Source organism: Nyctereutes procyonoides, unplaced genomic scaffold, assembly GCF_905146905.1.
Source record: "Nyctereutes procyonoides isolate TBG_1078 unplaced genomic scaffold, NYPRO_anot_genome, whole genome shotgun sequence".
In the NCBI taxonomy this organism is placed as follows: Eukaryota; Metazoa; Chordata; class Mammalia; order Carnivora; family Canidae; genus Nyctereutes; species Nyctereutes procyonoides.
In genome coordinates, this window is record NW_026575052.1 from 17,296,371 (window position 1) to 17,315,134 (window position 18,764).

General features: G+C 49.7%; 1 protein-coding gene across 5 annotated transcripts in view; it reads left to right on the plus strand.

Annotated features, from left to right (window-relative positions):
• Positions 1 to 1,030: 1,030 nt before the first annotated feature.
• AZIN2 (antizyme inhibitor 2) overlaps positions 1,031 to 18,764 on the plus strand; it is a 36,979-nt gene continuing 19,245 nt past the window's right edge. For 3 of the 5 annotated variants that reach the window (XM_055332481.1, XM_055332483.1, XM_055332482.1), the window contains exons 1-8: positions 1,031 to 1,351; positions 2,035 to 2,207; positions 3,960 to 4,133; positions 10,597 to 10,769; positions 11,780 to 11,914; positions 12,649 to 12,814; positions 14,160 to 14,322; positions 15,511 to 15,623. In XM_055332481.1, coding sequence (XP_055188456.1) covers positions 2,103 to 2,207; positions 3,960 to 4,133; positions 10,597 to 10,769; positions 11,780 to 11,914; positions 12,649 to 12,814; positions 14,160 to 14,322; positions 15,511 to 15,623 — 1,029 coding nt within the window. In that variant the 5' untranslated portion in view covers positions 1,031 to 1,351; positions 2,035 to 2,102. The remainder of the gene's footprint in view (positions 1,352 to 2,034; positions 2,208 to 3,959; positions 4,134 to 10,596; positions 10,770 to 11,779; positions 11,915 to 12,648; positions 12,815 to 14,159; positions 14,323 to 15,510; positions 15,624 to 18,764) is intronic. The other 2 variants (XM_055332484.1, XM_055332485.1) reach the window with 2 other exon arrangements.

The window sequence follows — 18,764 nt, forward strand, 5'->3', positions numbered from 1 at the left end:
CAGATATTGAATCTTCTTCAGCACTCTTGTTCATGCCAGGCACTGGGCATTCAGAGGAGTCAGGCACTGAGTTCCTGCCCTTGGGAGTTCACAAAATAGCTGAGAAGTATAACCAAACAAGAAGTGTAAAGCAACAACAGGAATCTCATGCTCTGGGTAACAAGAGCCCGATGAGTGAGGAGTCCACACAGATATGACTGCTGTGAGTTCCTTTGTCCCTCCAGACTAGGAAAGTCATGGGATGCTTAACAGGGAAGGTGACATTATACTGAACTTTGATAGGTGAGCAGGAGTCTGTCAGGTACAGAAGAGGAAAAAAAAAAAAAAAAAGAAAAGCTCTATGTTGAGGAAGTCAGAGAATGCATTTTGGAGGAGACATTTTACTTGAAGGTGAGTAGGAGTTTGCCGGATTCAGAGGGTGAGATGAAGGAAGAGATTGCCTTGAGCTGGGAAAGTCACATCTCTGAAGACATTTTAGCTCATTTTAGCTGGATTTTGAGTTGGAGGAAGCAGAGAAGATGCTGGAGGAGATAATGAGGCCTTTATTAGAAAAGTAGATGACATTTGACCTGGGCTGTGAGGCATGAATGAGCAGACCACCAGAGGAGAGGAGAGGAGAGGCACCCCGAGTGGAGGTAGTCAGAGAAGGTTTCCCGGAGCAAATAGGAAACCTCGCGGCTTCCTGCCCGCTCCCTGAGATCCAAGATCCAGGCCCTAAGCTTCCCAGCGCGTAGGCGCTCGGGATTCTGAGGTGGCGGCTCCGCAGTTCCCGTTTCCCTGCGTGGGGTAGCCGCGGAGCACGCTCGGCTGCGAGGATTGAAGCTTACTCAGGTTTGCGGAGCAAGGGTGGCCGAGCTGAATGCTTTATGTCGGAATCGACCAATGGGATGGCGGCACCCGGTTGCCAGGGCGACGGAGGGGCAGAGCGGGGCGGGGCCTGGGCACCAGGGGCGGGGCCGGGGCGGGGCTTATATAAGCGGGCGGCGGGCGGCGGGCGGGGCGTGGGGTCGGTGGCTGCTGGGCGGGCGGGGCGCAGGCCGCGGGGCCCGAGCCGGGGGGAGCGGGCGAGCGGAGGCGCCGGGATCCGATTCACTCGCTGGGGAGACCTATGGGCCGAAGCCGTGTAAATGCGTTTTAAGGCGAGTGCGGGGAGTGGCTCGGGGAGCCTCCGGGAGCGGGCGCCCCCGGCTCCAGTGCTGACCGGCCCCCGGCCCCCTTGCCTCCTCCCAGCAGGGGCCTCGGCTCCGCAACTGCCACTCCTCCTCGGGGTGTTGCACAAGTTTCGAGGTCACCGGCGACCCCCCCTAGCAGCGCGCCTGGCTCTGGCCCCCGCGAAGGAGGACGGGGCTTGGTAAGGGGGTGTGGGGGGCGGGTCCTCGGCCCTGCACTCGGGCGGGCTCCCCCGGGCAGAACCTCAGCCTTCGGTTCCCGCCCGGGAGCCCGCGACCTCTACCCACCATGTGGCCCCAGGCACGCTTAGAATTCTAGCGCGTCAGAACTAGCCCCCCCCCCCCCCCGCCTTTACAAACGGTGAAACTGAGGCTCGGAGAGGGGACAGGGCGTACCCAAGGTCACGCAGCCCAGGCCGACTCGAATCTAAGCTCCTGCTCTGGGGCTGAGACTCCTTGGTGGGGCCACTTCCAGCCTCTTTTAGTTGGGCGTGGTCAAGACTGAGGGTCCACTGAAAACTTCCCCACCCGAGCTTCTTGGCTTTCCTGCTCCCACTCGTTCTTTCCCTTTTTGCTGAAACCCGAGTATCATAACTGGGAAGGAGCTTCAAAATAATCCATCCATTTTACAGATGGGGAAACTGAGGCTCGGGGAGGCAGTGACATCTAGGCATGTTATGCCTTGTCCCAGTCCAGGATTCCCGATTGTCCCCACCCTTGCCAAGGAACCCAAGCTCCCTAGGCTTGTGCTAGCAGCGGGGTGTGACAGGACTGGGCGTCCTGGCTTGGGGAGGTCAGAGGGGCTGGGGAGGGCAGCCCCTCAGCGGCCCCCTCACTTTAACCCCCTTCCTCCCCACCCCTTCAGTGTGTTGCATACTTTCTAAGGCGGCGGGGCGGCGGCTGCATCCAGGCCATCGGCTCCTCCTCCTCGGCATGGCTGGCTACTTGAGCGAAACCGACTTTGTGATGGTGGAGGAGGGCTTCAGCACCGGAGACCTGTTGGAGGAGCTCACTCTGGGGGCCTCACAGGCCACCGCGGTGAGGGGCCGGGAGTGGGGGTGGGTTCCCTGTAGAGGCCCAGCTGCCTTCTGGAAGGACTCCTCTGGCTCCCATCTCCCTTCATATTTGGCAGTCAGTCCTTGCTATTGGCCAGAGACAGGCTCATTTTACCCCCATATCCTGCCCCCAAACTTTGCCCTTTCTGCACCACTACCGTCTGCCCAGCTCTCTAGGTCAGAAACCTGGGAGTCTGGCTTCACCCCACATCATCAGGGCACCACCAAGTTCCTTATACCACCTGCCAGGGTACTCTTCTGGGTCCTGGCTTTGTAGTTCAGGCCTCATCTCTCTAGGGGCCCTGCTAATCTCCTCCCTGGCTCATCCCACTTGCTCTGACTTTATATCACAGCCATGCTGAAACTCAGAACTGTCTGACAGTTCCCCACTGCCTGCAGGGTCAAGCCAGGGCTCTGCCTTCATAGCTCCGCTCCCGGTGTGGCCCATGGTGTATCATGCTCCATCAGAGCTCAACCACAGCTGTATTTCCCAATGATGCTATGTGCTCTGTTATACCCCTTCACCCAGGCTGTTCCCTGTGCCTGGAATGCCCTTTTGCCGGCCTCTCTAGCTCTTACCTATTTCCGTCCTTCCTTATTACTCATCAGTGTCACTGTCCTCATCTCCCAGGCCAATTTTGTATTTCCGTTGTCTGTGGCCTCCACTGCATTGTGTAGAAACTCCTGTGGAGCATTTATTGACTGGGCTTGTAATTGCTTAGAGGGTTTGTTGTCTTCAAGACCCAAGCCCTTGCAGGGCTAGAGCCCTGTCTGGTCATCTCCATCCCTGAGCATGTCAGACACCAAGTGGGGTTCAGTAAAAAAAAAAAAAAAAAAAAAAAAAAAAAAGGTTGCATAAAAGGGAAACTGAGTCCCAGTGAGGGTTTAAGTAATGCTGTCTTACCCAGAGCCTTGTACATGTTTTGCCCCCAGCAAATCTGTGGTGACCAGTTGTTCACAGGCATGGGTCACAGTGGCAGTGGGACTAGCTCAAGGCTTCAGCGAGCACCTCTCTGTGAAAGGCAGTGGGCTGCAGGCCATGGCTTTGGCCTGCAAGGAATTTATCTTTTTTTCTGGGGAAGACAAATGTATATACAGTTCTGATACTTTGAAAGCATGTATAAAATGCAGTGAGGGCATTTTTTAAAAAAGATTTTATTTATTTGAGAGAGAGAGAGAGAGAGAGAGAGAGAGAGAGAGAGAACATGCATAAGTGGAGGGAGGGGGAGAAGGAGAAGCAGGCTCCCCGCTGAGCAGGAAGCCGGATGTGGGGCTCAATCTCAGGGCCCTGGGATCGTGACCTGAGCTGAAGGCAAACACTTAACTGACTGAACCACCCAGATGCCCCCAGTGAGAGCATTAAAGCCAGAGTTGCCTTATTGTTTCTGCGGAGGTAACATTTGAGGTGAGACTTGTAGGTAGATTGGGAATTTGCCAGATCCTAGTAGGGACAAGGGTATTCTGCTTGAAGGGCATGGTGGGAACAAGAGTTTGGAGCTCTTGTGCAAATGCTCCAGTGTGTAGCTGGAGCTTGAGCTGCAGCGAGGGGAGGCGCTGGAGCCAGATCACAGAACTCTGAACACGGGCTGGGGAGTTTGCCTTGGGTCCAGAGAATTTTTGAGCAAGGTAGCTTGGGTGGCCAGAGCTGGGCTTGGGGTGGGTCCCTGGGAAGACTGCAGATGGCACGCAGGAGGAGGGAGCCGAGTGGGGTCTCACACTCCCCCTTCTTGTGCAGGGTGACGTGGCTGCCTTCTTCGTGGCCGACCTCGGTGCTGTCGTGAGGAAGCACTTCTGTCTTCTGAAGTGCCTGCCACGAATCCGGCCCTTCTACACTGTCAAGTGCAACAGCAGCCCGGGTGTGCTGAAAGTCCTGGCCGAGCTGGGGCTGGGCTTCAGCTGTGCCAACAAGGTGAGCCCCTGGCCCCCGCTGGCACACTGACCCTTGTTGCCTGCTCCACACGCATGTGGCTGGGGTGCTGCCAGGGGCCCTGGAGAAGCAGGGGTGGCTTGCAGCTGGCCCCCACCCTCTGGGAAGGGCTACCCACTTGGGAGGGGGTGGAAAGGATGAACGAGGGAGAAACAAACGTAGAAGTTCTAAACGGGAACTGGAACTGTGTGTCTCTGGGGAGGTGGGTCACCTTTTTAATGATTTTCAAGCTTCTTGGCATAGAGCTATACGTGGTATTCCTCTAATTAAAACAAAACAAAAATACCTTCTTATCATTGTTTTTTTTTCTTTTATAGTTATAATAATGTGTGACAGTACATTTTCTCAGCTAATCCTTTGAGAATTCTGTGGTGTTGCCAATTTTGCTGCCTTTCTAGCTAGATTAATGCTGTTGTCTTAATTCCCCTCCTGTTCTCTCTAGACTTACTTGCCTATTTCCTATCACTCTTTATTCATTGAACTACATACAGTGTGCTAGTCAGTGTGTCACCAGGGCTGGCAATACAGTGTGGAGTAAGGCAGGCTCTGTTGTCTTGGAGTTGAGTGCTTAGATTATATATTTTCATCCTGTTCTTAGTTAATGAAAGCCTCCAAGCTATAAAGTTTCCTCAGAGTACAGCTTTGGACATACTTATTCATTCAGCAGACCTCTTTTGAGCACCTACAAGGGGGCAAGTACTATTCCGGGTGGGGATTTAGCAAGTGAACAAACAAAAACAGAAAAGGCTTTTCTTTTATGAAACTTGTTTTCTAAAAAACAAACAAGTTAAATAATGAAAATCTATATTATTTTAGATGGTCCCATGCTAGGGAGAAAGAGAAAGTGGGGAAGGGAGGTAGGGAATATTGGGAGGAAGGATTGTACTTTTATGTAGTTTGGCTTCACTGAAATTTGAATACAGACCTGAAGGAAGCAAAGGATCAAGCAGGTGGATAACTAGAAGAACATTCTAGGCAGAGGGAACAGCAAGTGCAAAGGTGAGGCAAGAGCAAACCTGGTGGGCGTTGCTTTGTGATATTGTCATTACTGTTATTTTTTTTTAAGTGATTAGTAATGATTGTTTTAAGTCCTGGACAGCAATATGGTTGGATATTGTGAGGAGGATTCTAGAAAGGTACACTGGAGGAAACAGGAGAAGAGCTAGCCTGGGCAGGCTGAGAGGGGTAGAGGGATTCTGGGTGGGAAAGAGGTGTATACCACAGTGGGATGATGAGAACAAGCAGGTTAACCTTTATCAAAGATGCTGTTAACACTCTTAGTGATAGGGTAGTCTTTCTCTTTTGTCACCTCAAAGCCCCTTGGTATTTGCTCTTGCTTTGCACACTTTGTTTCACATGTGCTTGCATAAAGCCCGTGAGATCTGTGGGGAGAGAGATTGCCATGTACAGTCCAGGAGACTGGGGGCCAACTGCACACAGCTTGCCAGTAGCAGAACCAGGATGTCCCCCTGTGGCATGCTGGGACTCTGCTCTGGGATCGGAGGAAGGGGATCCTTTTCTAGCCTTCTTGGTGTAGGGATGAAGAACAGGACCAAAACCACCTGACTAGCCCTGTGTGTCTGGAAACCCAGAGGTGGTGCACTGTGTGCTTGGCCTTCCGGCCTCAGGGCTGGTCTCCAAAGAGCAGAGTATAGGATGTTAGGGCTTAGAAAGACCTCGGAAGTCCGCAGGGACATTGAAAGCATATACTGTTGCGGAGTGCTTCTGTTGTGCCAGGCACTTTGCAGAGCGTTTTCTGTATGTGATCTCATTTATTCTCGCAACCATCCTGTGAGGTAATGATTATTACCCTGATTCTGACAACAGCTTTGTGAGGAAGCATTTAGCATACAGCAAAGGAGGCGCCGAGGGTGTGACTTGCTGGGAAGTGGCCACTTGAGTAGGGCCAGTGGCAGTGGGGTCTCCAGCTCTCTCACTGCATCTTTTCATTGTCCTTAGGGAGGGGATGGCAGAGCTGGGCCCCAGCTGGTGACGCTTGCCTTAGCAAGCCCCCAGAGCTGTGAGAGGCCCCCTGCCTGCAGGTGAGAGGATCACACTTACTGGGTCCAGGATGCACAGCTTTTCTCGAAAGGCCGAGGCTGCCCTCTTCTGGTTGGCCATCACTAGTGGCTATGCTTTAACATCACCATGACTTGGCCAACATTGACCTAGGGGGCTGGGTGTACTTATGCAATGGACAGGTCAAGGGCACAGGCCATGCTTTGCATGTCCACTCACCCTTCCAAGGACCTTATGTCACCTCCCCTGCCTGCATCCTGTCTTTTCTTGCTGTCTCTATCAGCATCCTTCCATCTTAAAAAGCCTTCCCGGGACACCATACCACTCCCCAGCCCAGTGCCAAGCTCCCTCTTCACTGCCAGAGTTGTCTACATTTGCCTGTCTGTGTGCACCTGGCTCTTTCCCTTATCTCCAGCATCTGAGGCATGCTTCCCCATTTCCACTCTCACAACTCTGAGGAATTTCTACCAACATCCCCAGGGATCTTCAGGATTCAGTAAGCACTTTATTTTAAACATTCATTTTGAATTATTCAAATAACGAATTGATTCATTCACACAAACGCGCACACATGTAGGCCATCAGCTTAATGTCTCCAGAGATAATCGCCATTATGAGTTTGAGGTTGGTGGGCATATGGTATTTTAAAAATACTTATAAATATGATCCATAGAAAATATACAAAATGTAAATGATATGTGTCGCAATGCTTTAAACTTGACAGGTGTTGGAGATCTGTCCCATGCATTTATTTATTTATTTTTTTAAAGGTTTTTTATTTATTTATTTACGATAGTCACACACAGAGAGAGAGAGGCAGAGACACAGGCAGAGGGAGAAGCAGGCTCCATGCACCGGGAGCCCGATGTGGGATTTGATCCCGGGTCTCCAGGATCGCGCCCTGGGCCAAAGGCAGGCGCCAAACCGCTGTGCCACCCAGGGATCCCTGTCCCATGCATTTAGACCTTGTCAGGGACACTCCTTGGTTCTCTTCTTATCCTGACTCTCAACATTTAACACAGTGACTGTTTGCTTTTGTGGCAAGAACAGTTAACGTGAGATCTACCCTCAATGCATTCCCCCCCCAATGCATTTTTAAGTGTACAGCACAGTATTGTTGACTATAGACACGGTTCTACAGATCTCTAGGACTTAATTCATCTTGCAGGACAGGAACTTTATACCCACTGAAGAGCAGCTCCCCATTTGTGACATATTCTTCTTAAAAACCCTCAAAGATAACCTATGCTTCTAGTTTTAAAAAACTTCAGAAGTCAATTCACTGAACAGGAGTGCTACTCTGCACCTGGCCCACCCCCACCCCTGGGCACCTGTGACAGTTGACACCCTTCTTCTGTACAGACATGAGTTGCTGTGACAAGGTTTGCTGTGACAAGAATGGATAGCCTATGTATTGTCCCCCCCCCCCTTCTGGACACGTTCTTTCTCTTCCCCTCCCTGCAGATTCTGGCTGCCTGACTTCCTTCTCTCTAAATGGGAAAGCTCCTCCGGATTCTGTTCTGTCTTGGGCTCCCTTTCTCTTGTAGACTCTCCCTCCTCTTGGGGGATTTCATATCCTCCCACGGCTGTAAATACCATCAATATGCCACCACCTCCTACGTTTTGATCTCCAGCCCAGACCTTATATATCCAGCAGCTGCCTGGATACCACAGGACGCCTGGAACCCAGTGTGTTCAAACGCACTCACGATCTTCCCCTTGGGGAAGGGCCAGCTAGCTTGCTGGGCATGGAGTCAGACAGCCCCACAGGCTATCCATCACCATGCTGGCCAGCCCTGTCCCCCAGAACACATGTCCCCCAGCTATTACCTCGCCCAAGGCGGTTGGGACCAGTCCCCCCAGAATCCTCTTGCTTCTTGCTGAGTCCTCGTTTTCATGGTAGCCAGAGCCTTATGCATTGAAACCTTGCATTTAAAGTGCAAACCTGACCTGTGCCCTTTCCCTTCTTGAAACCTTTCAGATGGATTCCCTTGACTCACAGGATAAAATAGAAATCTACATCAACCTTTTTGGGCTCCCTGTTGGCTCTGCCCACCTCCCTGCAAACTTATCTTCCTCACTGTGCTTTCCCGGCCCAGGCCATCCTGCGTTCCCTGTTCCTTGACCAGGCTGAGCACATTCTGCATCTGTAGCTCCGAACAGGCTGCTCTCTTGACCAGAAACTTCCTTCTATCCCTCTGGGCCTGGGGGAGGCCGCCTGTGGAGCTCAGCTTAACTTTCTGACTCTCAGAAAGGCTACCCTTGGCTCCTGGCACCCGGGTCCCACATCCCACACTCTCTAGTATCCTGAGCTCTTTCTTTAGGGTTCTTATGTGTTTAGAATTCCTTCATTATTTAGTGCTCATTTGTTCTTGCCTATCTTCCCCAAAGATTTCCACAGGGCCAGAGATTTTGTCTGCTTCACTTACCACTTGTTTTCTTTAGCACCAGTCACAGAGCCTGGCACCTCAATCGATTCTCAAGAAATACTTGTCAACTCAGCATCAAGGTTGAAATCTCTGTTACAGTACTGTGGTTAAGAGTTTATGTGCTAAAGTCTGACAGTCCTGGGTTAGAATCCCAGCTTTGCCACTTAAAAGCTGTGTGACTTTGGATAAGTCACTTAACCTCTCTGAGCCTCTGTTTTCTGTCTCATAAGATTATTATGAGGATTAAATAAAAATGTATATAAAATATTGAATGCAATGGCTGGCATATGGAAATCCTTCAATGAAAAACTATATTTATTACGTATTTATCATCAAAGCTAAAGCACAAGTCCCAGACTGCTACCATTGTTTCTTCCTCTTACCTCATGTGGTAAAACTGGAGGCAAAAACACATTTTTCATCTCCTTTCAGACTCACGGTCTTTGGAAGCCAGCTGTGAGGGCAGCAATTCCAGCTCTGTTCCACTCTGCTACTCACTGGCTGTGTTTCTGCAGGCAGGTGGACTTCTCCGAACTCAATTTGGTCCTCTGTAAAACGTGGCCAATAAATGCTTCACAGGACAGTCATAGGCATCACATGAGATAATGCACATAAGTACCTCATACTAAAAAGCGGCTAACTTAAAATCGGAGTCTTATTATAAACTCAGGATGGCTAAAGATAGCCCAGTGTCTCCCACAGTGTTTCAGAACCGGCTGCTTCTTGACTTCCTGCCCTCCATCCTGGAGAGTGAGACTTGAGTTTGAAAGCTGGTTCTGCCTCCTACTTACTGCACCGCCTCTCTGAGTACCAGCTTCCTTCTCTCTCAAGTGGAGCCGGTACCCCTCTGATGGGGTTATTGTAGGGAGTAGAAAAAATAGTGAATCCAGAGTGAGGCCAATGCCTGCTTTTGTTGAGTTTTATTGGATCGCAGCCATGCTCGTTTACTTATGCACTCTCTCTGGCTGCTTTTGTGTTGAGTAGTTGTCATAGAACCTATATGGTTGGGGCACCTGGGTGGCTCAGTCCGTTGGGTGTCTGGTTCTTGGTTTCAGCTCAGGCTGAGATCTTGCAGTCTTGGGATCAAGTCCTGTGTCAGTCTCCATGCTCAGTGTAGAGTATGCTTTGGCTTCTTTCTCCTTCCCCCTCTCCCCCTCTGCCCCTCTTCCTGCTCATGCACGAGTGCATGGGTGTTCTCTTTCTCTCTCTAAAAATAAATAAATTCTTAAAATAAAAAACCCTACATGGCCCACTAAGCCTAAATTATTTGCTCTCTGGCCCTTTATAGAAAAAGTTTACTAACATCTCATTTGGTGCCTGCTTGTGGTAGGTGCTCAGTGACAATGGTTGCTCTCATTGTCATCATTATCTGTACCATTCATGCAGCAATCAGGTGGAACAGTGTTCTGTAAAGGTGAGGAAGAGGAGGCCCCCTTGGGAGGTAGGGGTTGCCAGAGTCACCCAACACAGCACCGGGCACACAGCAGGCCTTGGGATGTGGGATGACCTGTCTGGTGAATGTTCCAATACATCAAGGAATATTCATTAAACATTAAATCTGTCTGGAAAATGTGTCAGATACCTATTGTTAGGGCCATCAGGACTCCATGTAATGTCTGTGTGAATTAGAAAATGTACCCCTTCCTTAAGACACTCATTATAATGAATATACTGATTTTGTGAGGCTGAGATGCTTCATTGCCAGGAAGCTGTAATAGATATATAAATCTACCATGGATTCTCTGTGAATGGGACCTCCCACCCCTCGATTGTACAGTGTACTACCTGCACAGCTGTCCGTGGCAGCCCTGCCTGTCAAAGAATGGTGAACCAACCTGAGTCCTGATTTTCACATTTTTGTTGTGTAAAAACAAGGTCCACTTTTTATGGACCTCCCCATGCATAGCTGTGACTTTGCCCTTCATTTGTGCTTCCTCAACTTCTGTGGGCCCTGGTAGGCCCTGAGCCTCCTCACCATCACCTTTGGGACCCCACAGGCAGAGATGGAGTTGGTCCAGCGTATTGGCGTCCCTGCCAGTAAGATCGTCTACGCCAACCCCTGTAAGCAAATTGCACAGATCAAGTATGCTGCCAAGCATGGGGTCCGGCTGCTGAGCTTTGACAACGAGGTGGAGCTGGCAAAGGTGGTAAAGAGCCACCCCAGTGCCAAGTAAGCTGAGAAACACTCATGGGGAGGCTGGGCTGAGTGTGAGGGCAGAGGGGGTGGGAGGAGTAGAGATGGAACAGAGGATCCTGCCCTGGACCTGGCCACAGTCACAAGAGGTTGGGGCAGACACTCCTGGACTGGACCCAGTATGCCAGGGCCTGACTGGGACAAAGGCTGAAATACCCATGACAGCCCAGACAGAGAAAAGCCGGTGGTATTATGGAGGTCAGGGTCACAGGCTGAGAGAGCAAGAGGGGTGGCCAAGACCGCTGCACAAAGGAGGTGGCATGCGAGGTGGGCCTGAGGAGTGAATAGAATTAGAGGGCACACGAACAGTACCAGAGTGAACTGCTTCAGCAAAGATTGTGTGCAAGTTGGAAACGGTGCAGGGCATTTGAGGGATGAGCAGAAATTTGGTGTGGCTGGAACATACCATGTGGGAGGAGGTGAGGGCAACAATGAATGCTGGTTGGTCACGGTCACAGGGCAGGGACCTGATGTAACTGGGCTTTGGCAGGGTTGGGGCCAGACGTTTTGCTCCGGTGGTGGCTCTCACATGGTCGTTTGACACCATGGGGATTCCGGGGAGGACCTCCCTGGGGTGATGGGGAGGTCAGGTGGTGGACCACTCTGGTTCACCCAAAGCAGCTTCCATTTTGTCTGTTTTATATGATATTGGGGTTCTCAATAAGACTGTGTTTAAAAAATGGTTCCCCTCATACAAGAAAAGTTGGAAAAGCCTGGCTGGTGTAGAGGCTGATTCGGAGGAAGTGGAGCTGCCGGGGAGAACTGGTGAGGTTGGGACCAGGGCAGGGGCCGCGGGGATGGGCCCAGGGCGTTTAGGGAAATGGATTGGATGGGCCTTGGAGGCTGACCGGCAGTACAGGGACAGGAAGGGGTCAGGGGCCTGTGTTGGGGGTGGCGGCTCTTAGTTTACACCCCTTTTCTCAGGACGTGATTGGGGTGGGGGGGGTGGGGTCCACCCGGCAGAGGTGCGCTGCATGTCTCCTCAGGATGGTTCTGTGCATTGCTACTGATGACTCTCACTCCCTGAGCCACCTGAGCTTCAAGTTTGGAGCATCGCTGAAATCCTGCAGACACCTGCTTGAAAATGCCAAGAGGAGCCACGTGGAGGTGGTGGGGGTGAGGTGAGTGCCCAGAAGCCCCATCCTCCCTGCCAGGCCCACTGCCTCTTTCCCTAGGAATTAATCAATTCTCTATGAGAGCTTCCTCGGGGCCTCCAAGGAGGGCCTGTTTCCAGGCCTAGAATCCTGCCATTGGAGAGTCGTCTCTCTTTGGAAAGAAGGTTCAGAGTGTTCCACTGCCTTGCTTCGCAGGAGTTACACCAGCCTGTAGGCCAAAGGTTGTGCAGCCACACCTTTGCTCTGCCTCTTTTCTTGCAAGGATATGAAAGAAGTCATGATAATGACCTAATAGTATAGCTTTCATTTATTCTGTGCCTCAGATATGCCAGACACTGTGCTAAATGCTTCAGGTACATTATCCCACAGCCTTGTGGGGTCTTATCTCCACTTTCTAAATGGGAAAACTAAAGCACAGGCCGCAGTGCTGATTGAGAGGTACATACAGACCTGGCTGACTCTGGGGCCCTGGTCCTCATCCCAGAGGGCTCAGCCCTAGTGGCAGCATGAAGGGATGGGAGGGATACCAAGTACCAAGGGACCTTGGATCTAGTCTCTTGTTCACTCCTCACTTGCCATGTGACCCTTGGTGATGCATTTAACTTCTAGGGCCCTCAGTTGCTACATCTGTAGAATGGGCACAATGTCCAGTGTGCCTATCCAAGGCTGCCCCTGGCTGGGGCTGAGGCAGTGGCATCTGGGGCCCCACAAGTAAGTCGAAGCTCTCCCTCCCTTCCCAGTTTTCATGTTGGCAGTGGCTGTCCTGACCTTCACGCCTATACTCAGTCCATCGCAGATGCCCGTCTTGTGTTTGAAATGGGCGCTGAGCTGGGCCACAGGATGCACATCCTGGACGTTGGTGGTGGCTTCCCTGGATTGGAGGGGGCCAAAGTGAGATTTGAAGAGGTAACCCTGGGGTCAGAAGTGTGGTACTGGGCTGGGTGGGAGGTAGAGCTGGCATATCCGGCACTGTGAGCGGGTCCTCAGTGCTGAGTGCTGTGCTTGGTGCTTTACTGGATTATTAGCCCCGTGTTACATACAGCTGGGCAAGCCAAGGCTCCTCGAGGTATGTCACTTTCTGAGTCTACGGCAGAGCTGGCTGTAGACAGCTTTCTCTGACTCTGGTCCAAGCACATATTTGAAGCTTAACCAGGCCTATTTTCATAAGCCTGGGAACCCTCGGAAGGCCTGGCACTCTCCATTCTCCCTCTGGTGAGCTGATGAGAAATCAAACGGGAGGGCAAGGGAAAGAAAAGCCCACCTGTCTATTTTCATCCGAGATGAAATCAAGAAAAATATGTCACCGCAATCTCCACTCCAACCACTAGGGGACGCCTCTCCCTAGTAAGAGCCAAGTCCTGGAATATCCGCAATTTGGGACTGGCCTAAGAAAATAATCCCTGAAGGACTCAGAGTTAGCCTCAAAGATGAGCATAACAAGAGCCCAGTGGACTTTTCCTAGCACTCGGGAATTGGTTAAATTATAGTACATTCGTATGACCTCCATGTGAGGTCATTCACAGAGTCTTGAGTAAAACCGGTTACAGAACGTTTATATAGCCCTATCATGTTAATAATAAAAAATAGTGTTTGTATAGAAGAAGAATTAAAGGAGTCACTCCAAAAAGTTAACAATGATTACCAATCTGGATGACAGAATTAGGGTAATTTTGATCTTCAATCTTCTCTGTATTTTCTGTGAAAAATATGTCATTTAACAGATTGGACATTGATGAAAGAAAAATCTACATCAGGGCTTCTGGAACCCGAGTACCAAGTGTTACGTTAAGAACACCTCTTCCCGGGGATCCCTGGGTGGCGCAGCGGTTTGGCGCCTGCCTTTGGCCCAGGGTGCGATCCTGGAGTCCCGGGATCGAATCCCACGTCGGGCTCCTGGTGCATGGAGCCTGCTTCTCCCTCTGCCTATGTCTCTGCCTCTCTCTCTCTCTCTCTCTCTCTCTGTGTGTGTGACTATCATAAATAAATTAAAAAAAAAAAAAGGAACACCTCTTCCCATTGTGGGGGCCTTGAGGAAGGTGATTTACACAAGCATAAGGGTCTTGACCCAGCTCTATCTGGCTCCTCCCTTCCTGGCTAACTGCTGCCACCAGCTGGGGCCTTAGCAGGTGCCAAGTCCTTCTCTCTGAAATCAAAGAAGCTTTCAAGAAATAGACTTGGAGCTATAGCAAGTCCTCAGAATGTAAACCCTACATTTCAAACAAGTCATTGTCCTCCATCCCTGTCCTACCAGATTGCTACTGTGATCAACTCAGCCTTGGACCTGTACTTCCCAGAGGGCTGTGGTGTGGACATCCTTGCCAGGCTGGGGCGCTACTATGTGACTTCGGCCTTCACTTTGGCAGTCAGCATCATTGCCAAGAAGGAGGTTCTTCTAGACCAGCCTGGAAGGGAGGGTAGGTAACATGTGGGCAACAGAGCCCCATTTTTCCCCCTTGAAGCTAAGGACAGTGGACTGGCTGAGCAAGGCCTGGTTTTAGGGGATGGGGAATCTGGAGGGTGGATTGTTGCTTTAGAGAAACTTACAACCAAGTTCCCTCACCCCCAAGACAACTTGTGTAGTGCAACTTTTTCTATGCATATTTCTATTTTATGAAGATTGAGATAAAAACAACCTTAGGGAGAGCAGATACTTTATTAACCCATAGTACAGATGAGAAAATTGAGAGCCAAAGAGAATGCAAGTGAATTGCTTAATAATAAAAAGTAAAGCCTGCATTCGACCCCATGTCTGTCTCCTCTCCAAAGCACAGGCTCTTACTCATCCTATTGCTTCTCATAACATAATGAAAATAATTAATGACAACTTCTATTCGTCTAAGCCTACTTTATAGATGACAGAATATAGGCATGGAGAGGCTGAGTCACTAGCCCAAAGTCACACAGCTGGTAAGGGGCAGTACCTGGATTCAATTTTAGGCTGGGCTGACTCAGGGTTCTCTGCCCACGCTGCAACATCAGCGCTCATCCCTGCCCTTCCAGATAGATCAGCCCCTTGAGTGAGGAGTGGGGCAGGAGTTCTGATCTTGGGGCTTTGCCTTTTGTTCCAAGATCTCAGGCAGGAGAGCTGAGGTCTGTGTGTCTTCCCCTAAGAATCCATTTGGAGGGATGATGGGCTCCAGGTAGTTAGAATGTCTGGTGTGTGTGTGTGTGTGTGTGTGTGTGTGTGTGTGTGTGTGTGTGTGTGTAGATGATGTTCTTCTGGCTTCCTTTATAAATCTGGGCAATACTATATCTAGACCAGCCAGGAGACCTGGTTTCTCATTTCAGCTCAGGCACTGTCCCATTGTGTGCCTCTGAACGAGTGGCTTACCCTCTTGGGACATCGAGTTTGGGGAGGAATGTTCTGTTGCCTTGGCAGGCAGGATGTATGTCCTGGGCAGGGCCGCTCAGCTGCAGGGGTGAGTGTGCTCCACATGAACCTCATGTCCTGGGGGCAGCAGGACCAACCCCATAGTTGAGAAAGGGGCAGCCTTTTTTGCTTTAGTTACCCGTCATCCTTGCTGAGCTGACCATTGTGCCAGCTCCCCACTCCTTCACGTGGCTGCTTGTGCTGCCCCTGACCACTCCCCCCCCCCCCACAGAGGAAACCGGTTCCACCCCCAAGACCATCGTGTACCACCTCGGTGAGGGCGTGTATGGAATCTTCAACTCGGTCCTGTTTGACAACACCTGCCCCACCCCCATCCTGCAGAAGGTAAGCCTACCCCCACCCACGGGCCTCTTTTCAATTATGGGTGTGGGGGTGGGTGTTTAAAATCACATGCTGGTTTTTTTTTTTAAGATTTTATTTATTTATTCATGAGAATACACAGAGAGGATTGAGAGAGAGAGGTAGAGACACAGGCAGAGGGAGAAGCAGTCTCCATGTAGGGAGCCCGATGTGGGACTCGATCCTGAGTCCCCAGTATCACGCCCTGGGCTGAAGGCGGCGCTAAACCGCTGAGCCACCCAGGCTGCCCTACTGGGGGTGTTTTTATCTAGTTTTGAAAAAGTAAAAACAGTCATTGTAGAAAATAGCGGGATGATGAGGATCACCCGTAGTCCCACCTTGTGGAGAGAGATCCTTTGAACATTAGATTTCTTTTCAGTCCTTAAAAAATGTATTCTGTTTTCAAAAAATAAAGTTGGACTGTGTTTTGTAACTGCTTTTTTCCCACTCAATATGAGGTATAGCTCCTTCCATGCCATTAGCTAACCTTTGACAATATACTTTTTGAGGACTACATAGTATTTTAACCCATCTAACCCTACTTGGTTTGGTTTCCTGTTTTGCTCTATCTTGACATCTGTCTCCGATCAAGCCCTGGAGTGAATTTCTAGAAGTAAAACGAAGCAGTTCATCTTTCATGGTTTTTTTCCAGGTCAACAAGGGAACAGGAGTGGCCAAAGAGGGGAAAGAAAATCAGACACCCTGTTGTATTTTCAGATCTCCAGGTCTTTGTCTCTGTGGCTCCCTTTCTGGAGGGAGCCTCAGTGTCTCACCAGCCCCTGGACTATTATTCACACTCAGTGTATTTTTGTTTTCCTCTCTCTTTCCACCCTGTCTAGTTTTTCAAGACCCACTCAAATGTCAGCTCCTCCTTGTAGCTCTTCTGCTCTTCCTGCCCTTTATCTCTCACAGGCAGAAGGAGCACTCCTGCCCCAGGTGCCCATGCCACAACTTGATTATATCCTCCTTCCACCGCAGGGTTGTGAAATGTGGTTTCCTTTGGCTAATGGGAGTAAGCCTCCTTGATGTGTGCAGGAATTTAGTTTTCCATCCACTGCCATGCGCTAGCCCTGCCTGCATTCTTGTGGTTTCCCACGTTCTACTGCACCAAGAAAGGACCAGGCGCCCCAGGGCACACAGCAGGCAGTGGCTGCTTCCCAGGTCCTGCCCCCCTCCATACCCTCTTGGCCTGCCGTTGGAATTCCTGACCTGCTCCCCACTTGGGTGAGCAGGACTATGGGCCCAGCCCAACCCCTATCCACAGTCTCCATTCTGATTCATCTCCAGTCAGTATTCCTGCCTTGGGCAGTGAGATATTACTGACCCTCTTTGTGGTCAGCCCTATTCCTCCTCTGGATGATGTTGAAGTTTCTTCCTTTGGTCTGTCAACCACTTACTGGGTCTAGCCATGTGACCAGATCCAGGGTGGATCCCCAGTCTGGTGGTGGAGACAGATGACAGCAGACGGAATAAATTAGCTAGGGTTGTATTGGGAGTGTGTCAGAGGCACCCAGCCTGGCGGGTGGGGACAGGTGGGGGCGGGTGGGGGCGGGTGGGGGAAGGCATCTGCACCTTCTTCCCCAAGGAAGGTCCCCTTCACAAGTCTTGATGGCAGCTTTGAAACCCTGCTCTTCATCCCCAGGACTTTGTGTTTGGACCTCAGGCCCAGAAAGTTATGTTAAACATAATCAATCCTTGGTTCAGAGTATACTTCTTATTGCTGGAGCTTGCTTGGCTCCTTTTTTGTTTGTTTTCTTTCTTTTAAAAAATTTAATAAATATTTGAGTACTCTCAGTATGCAAAGCACTATGCTGAGGCCTGCACAGGACAGTAGGTGGTGAAACAGAACTGACTACGCTTTGGAAATACAGTCCTGCTGGGTAAAGGTGTGCATGTGTGATCAGTACACGGACTGTAACAGTGTCATAAGAAAAAGCACAGAAAACTACAGAACAAGTGTTAGTGGAATTTTTGCAAAAATCTTCTAGTATATATCTTTAAAAGGAAAGGACTTTAGAAAAATATAATACCATTATCAAATTAAAAATAAACAATTGCATAGCAGCTACCATCATCCTGCCTCATAAATGGTTTTTCTAGTTGATTTGCTGAAATCAGTAGCCAAAAAAAGGTCCACTTACTGCATTTGGTCAATTGTTTCTCTTTTAACCTATTGGTTTCCTGAAACTCTTTTTTTTTTTTTTTTAATTATTTGTTGATGAAATGGAGTTGTCAGTCCTAAAGCTTCCTGCATTCTGGATTTTCCTGATTGGTGGGTTCCCTGGATTTCCCTTCGGTGCTATGGAATATGTTACTCCATGCTCTGTATTTCTTTGAAACTAGGTAGTTAGATTTCATGGTTTCAGTGGATTCCCAATTAGTTTTGGGATAAAGATGTTTCATGGGAGGACTTGTCTTTGCTTTCTTTTTAGTGAAATAAGCATTCTTATCATTTTACTGCCTCATTCTTTTGTGTCTTCCCATGCAAAGTACCCACTGTTTTGACTCATGTATTACCTTTTTTTTACACAGGTTTTTTTTTTTTCAAGATTTTATTTATTTATTCATGAGAGACAGAGAGAGAGAGAGAGAGAGGCAGAGACACAGGCAGAGGGAGAAGCAGGCTCCATGCAGAGAGCCTGATGTGGGACTTGATCCCGGGACTCCAGGATCACGCCCTGGGCCGAAGGCAGGCGGTAAACCGCTGAGCCACCTGGGGATCCCCTCTTTTTTTTAATATCAGTTTTTCTTCTATTGTGGTAAGAGCATTTAATGTAAGATCTACTCTTGTAACAGATGTTTAAGTGTATGATCCAGTACTGTTATCTATAGGCACACTGTGGTTCAGCAGATCTCTAAGAACTTGTTCATCTTGTGGAGCTGAATCATGTCCGTTGATTATCAACTTCCCATTTCCCCCTCCCATCAACCCCTGGCACCCACACTTCTATTCTTTGTTCTATGAGTTTGATTATTAGACACCTCATATAAATACAAGCATGCAGTATTTGTCTTCATTTCAGTTAGCATAATTTCCTCAACATTCATTTACACTGTTGCATGTTGCAATCTTTGATAAGGTTGATAATATTCCATTGTATGTAGATACAGCATTTTTTTAATCCA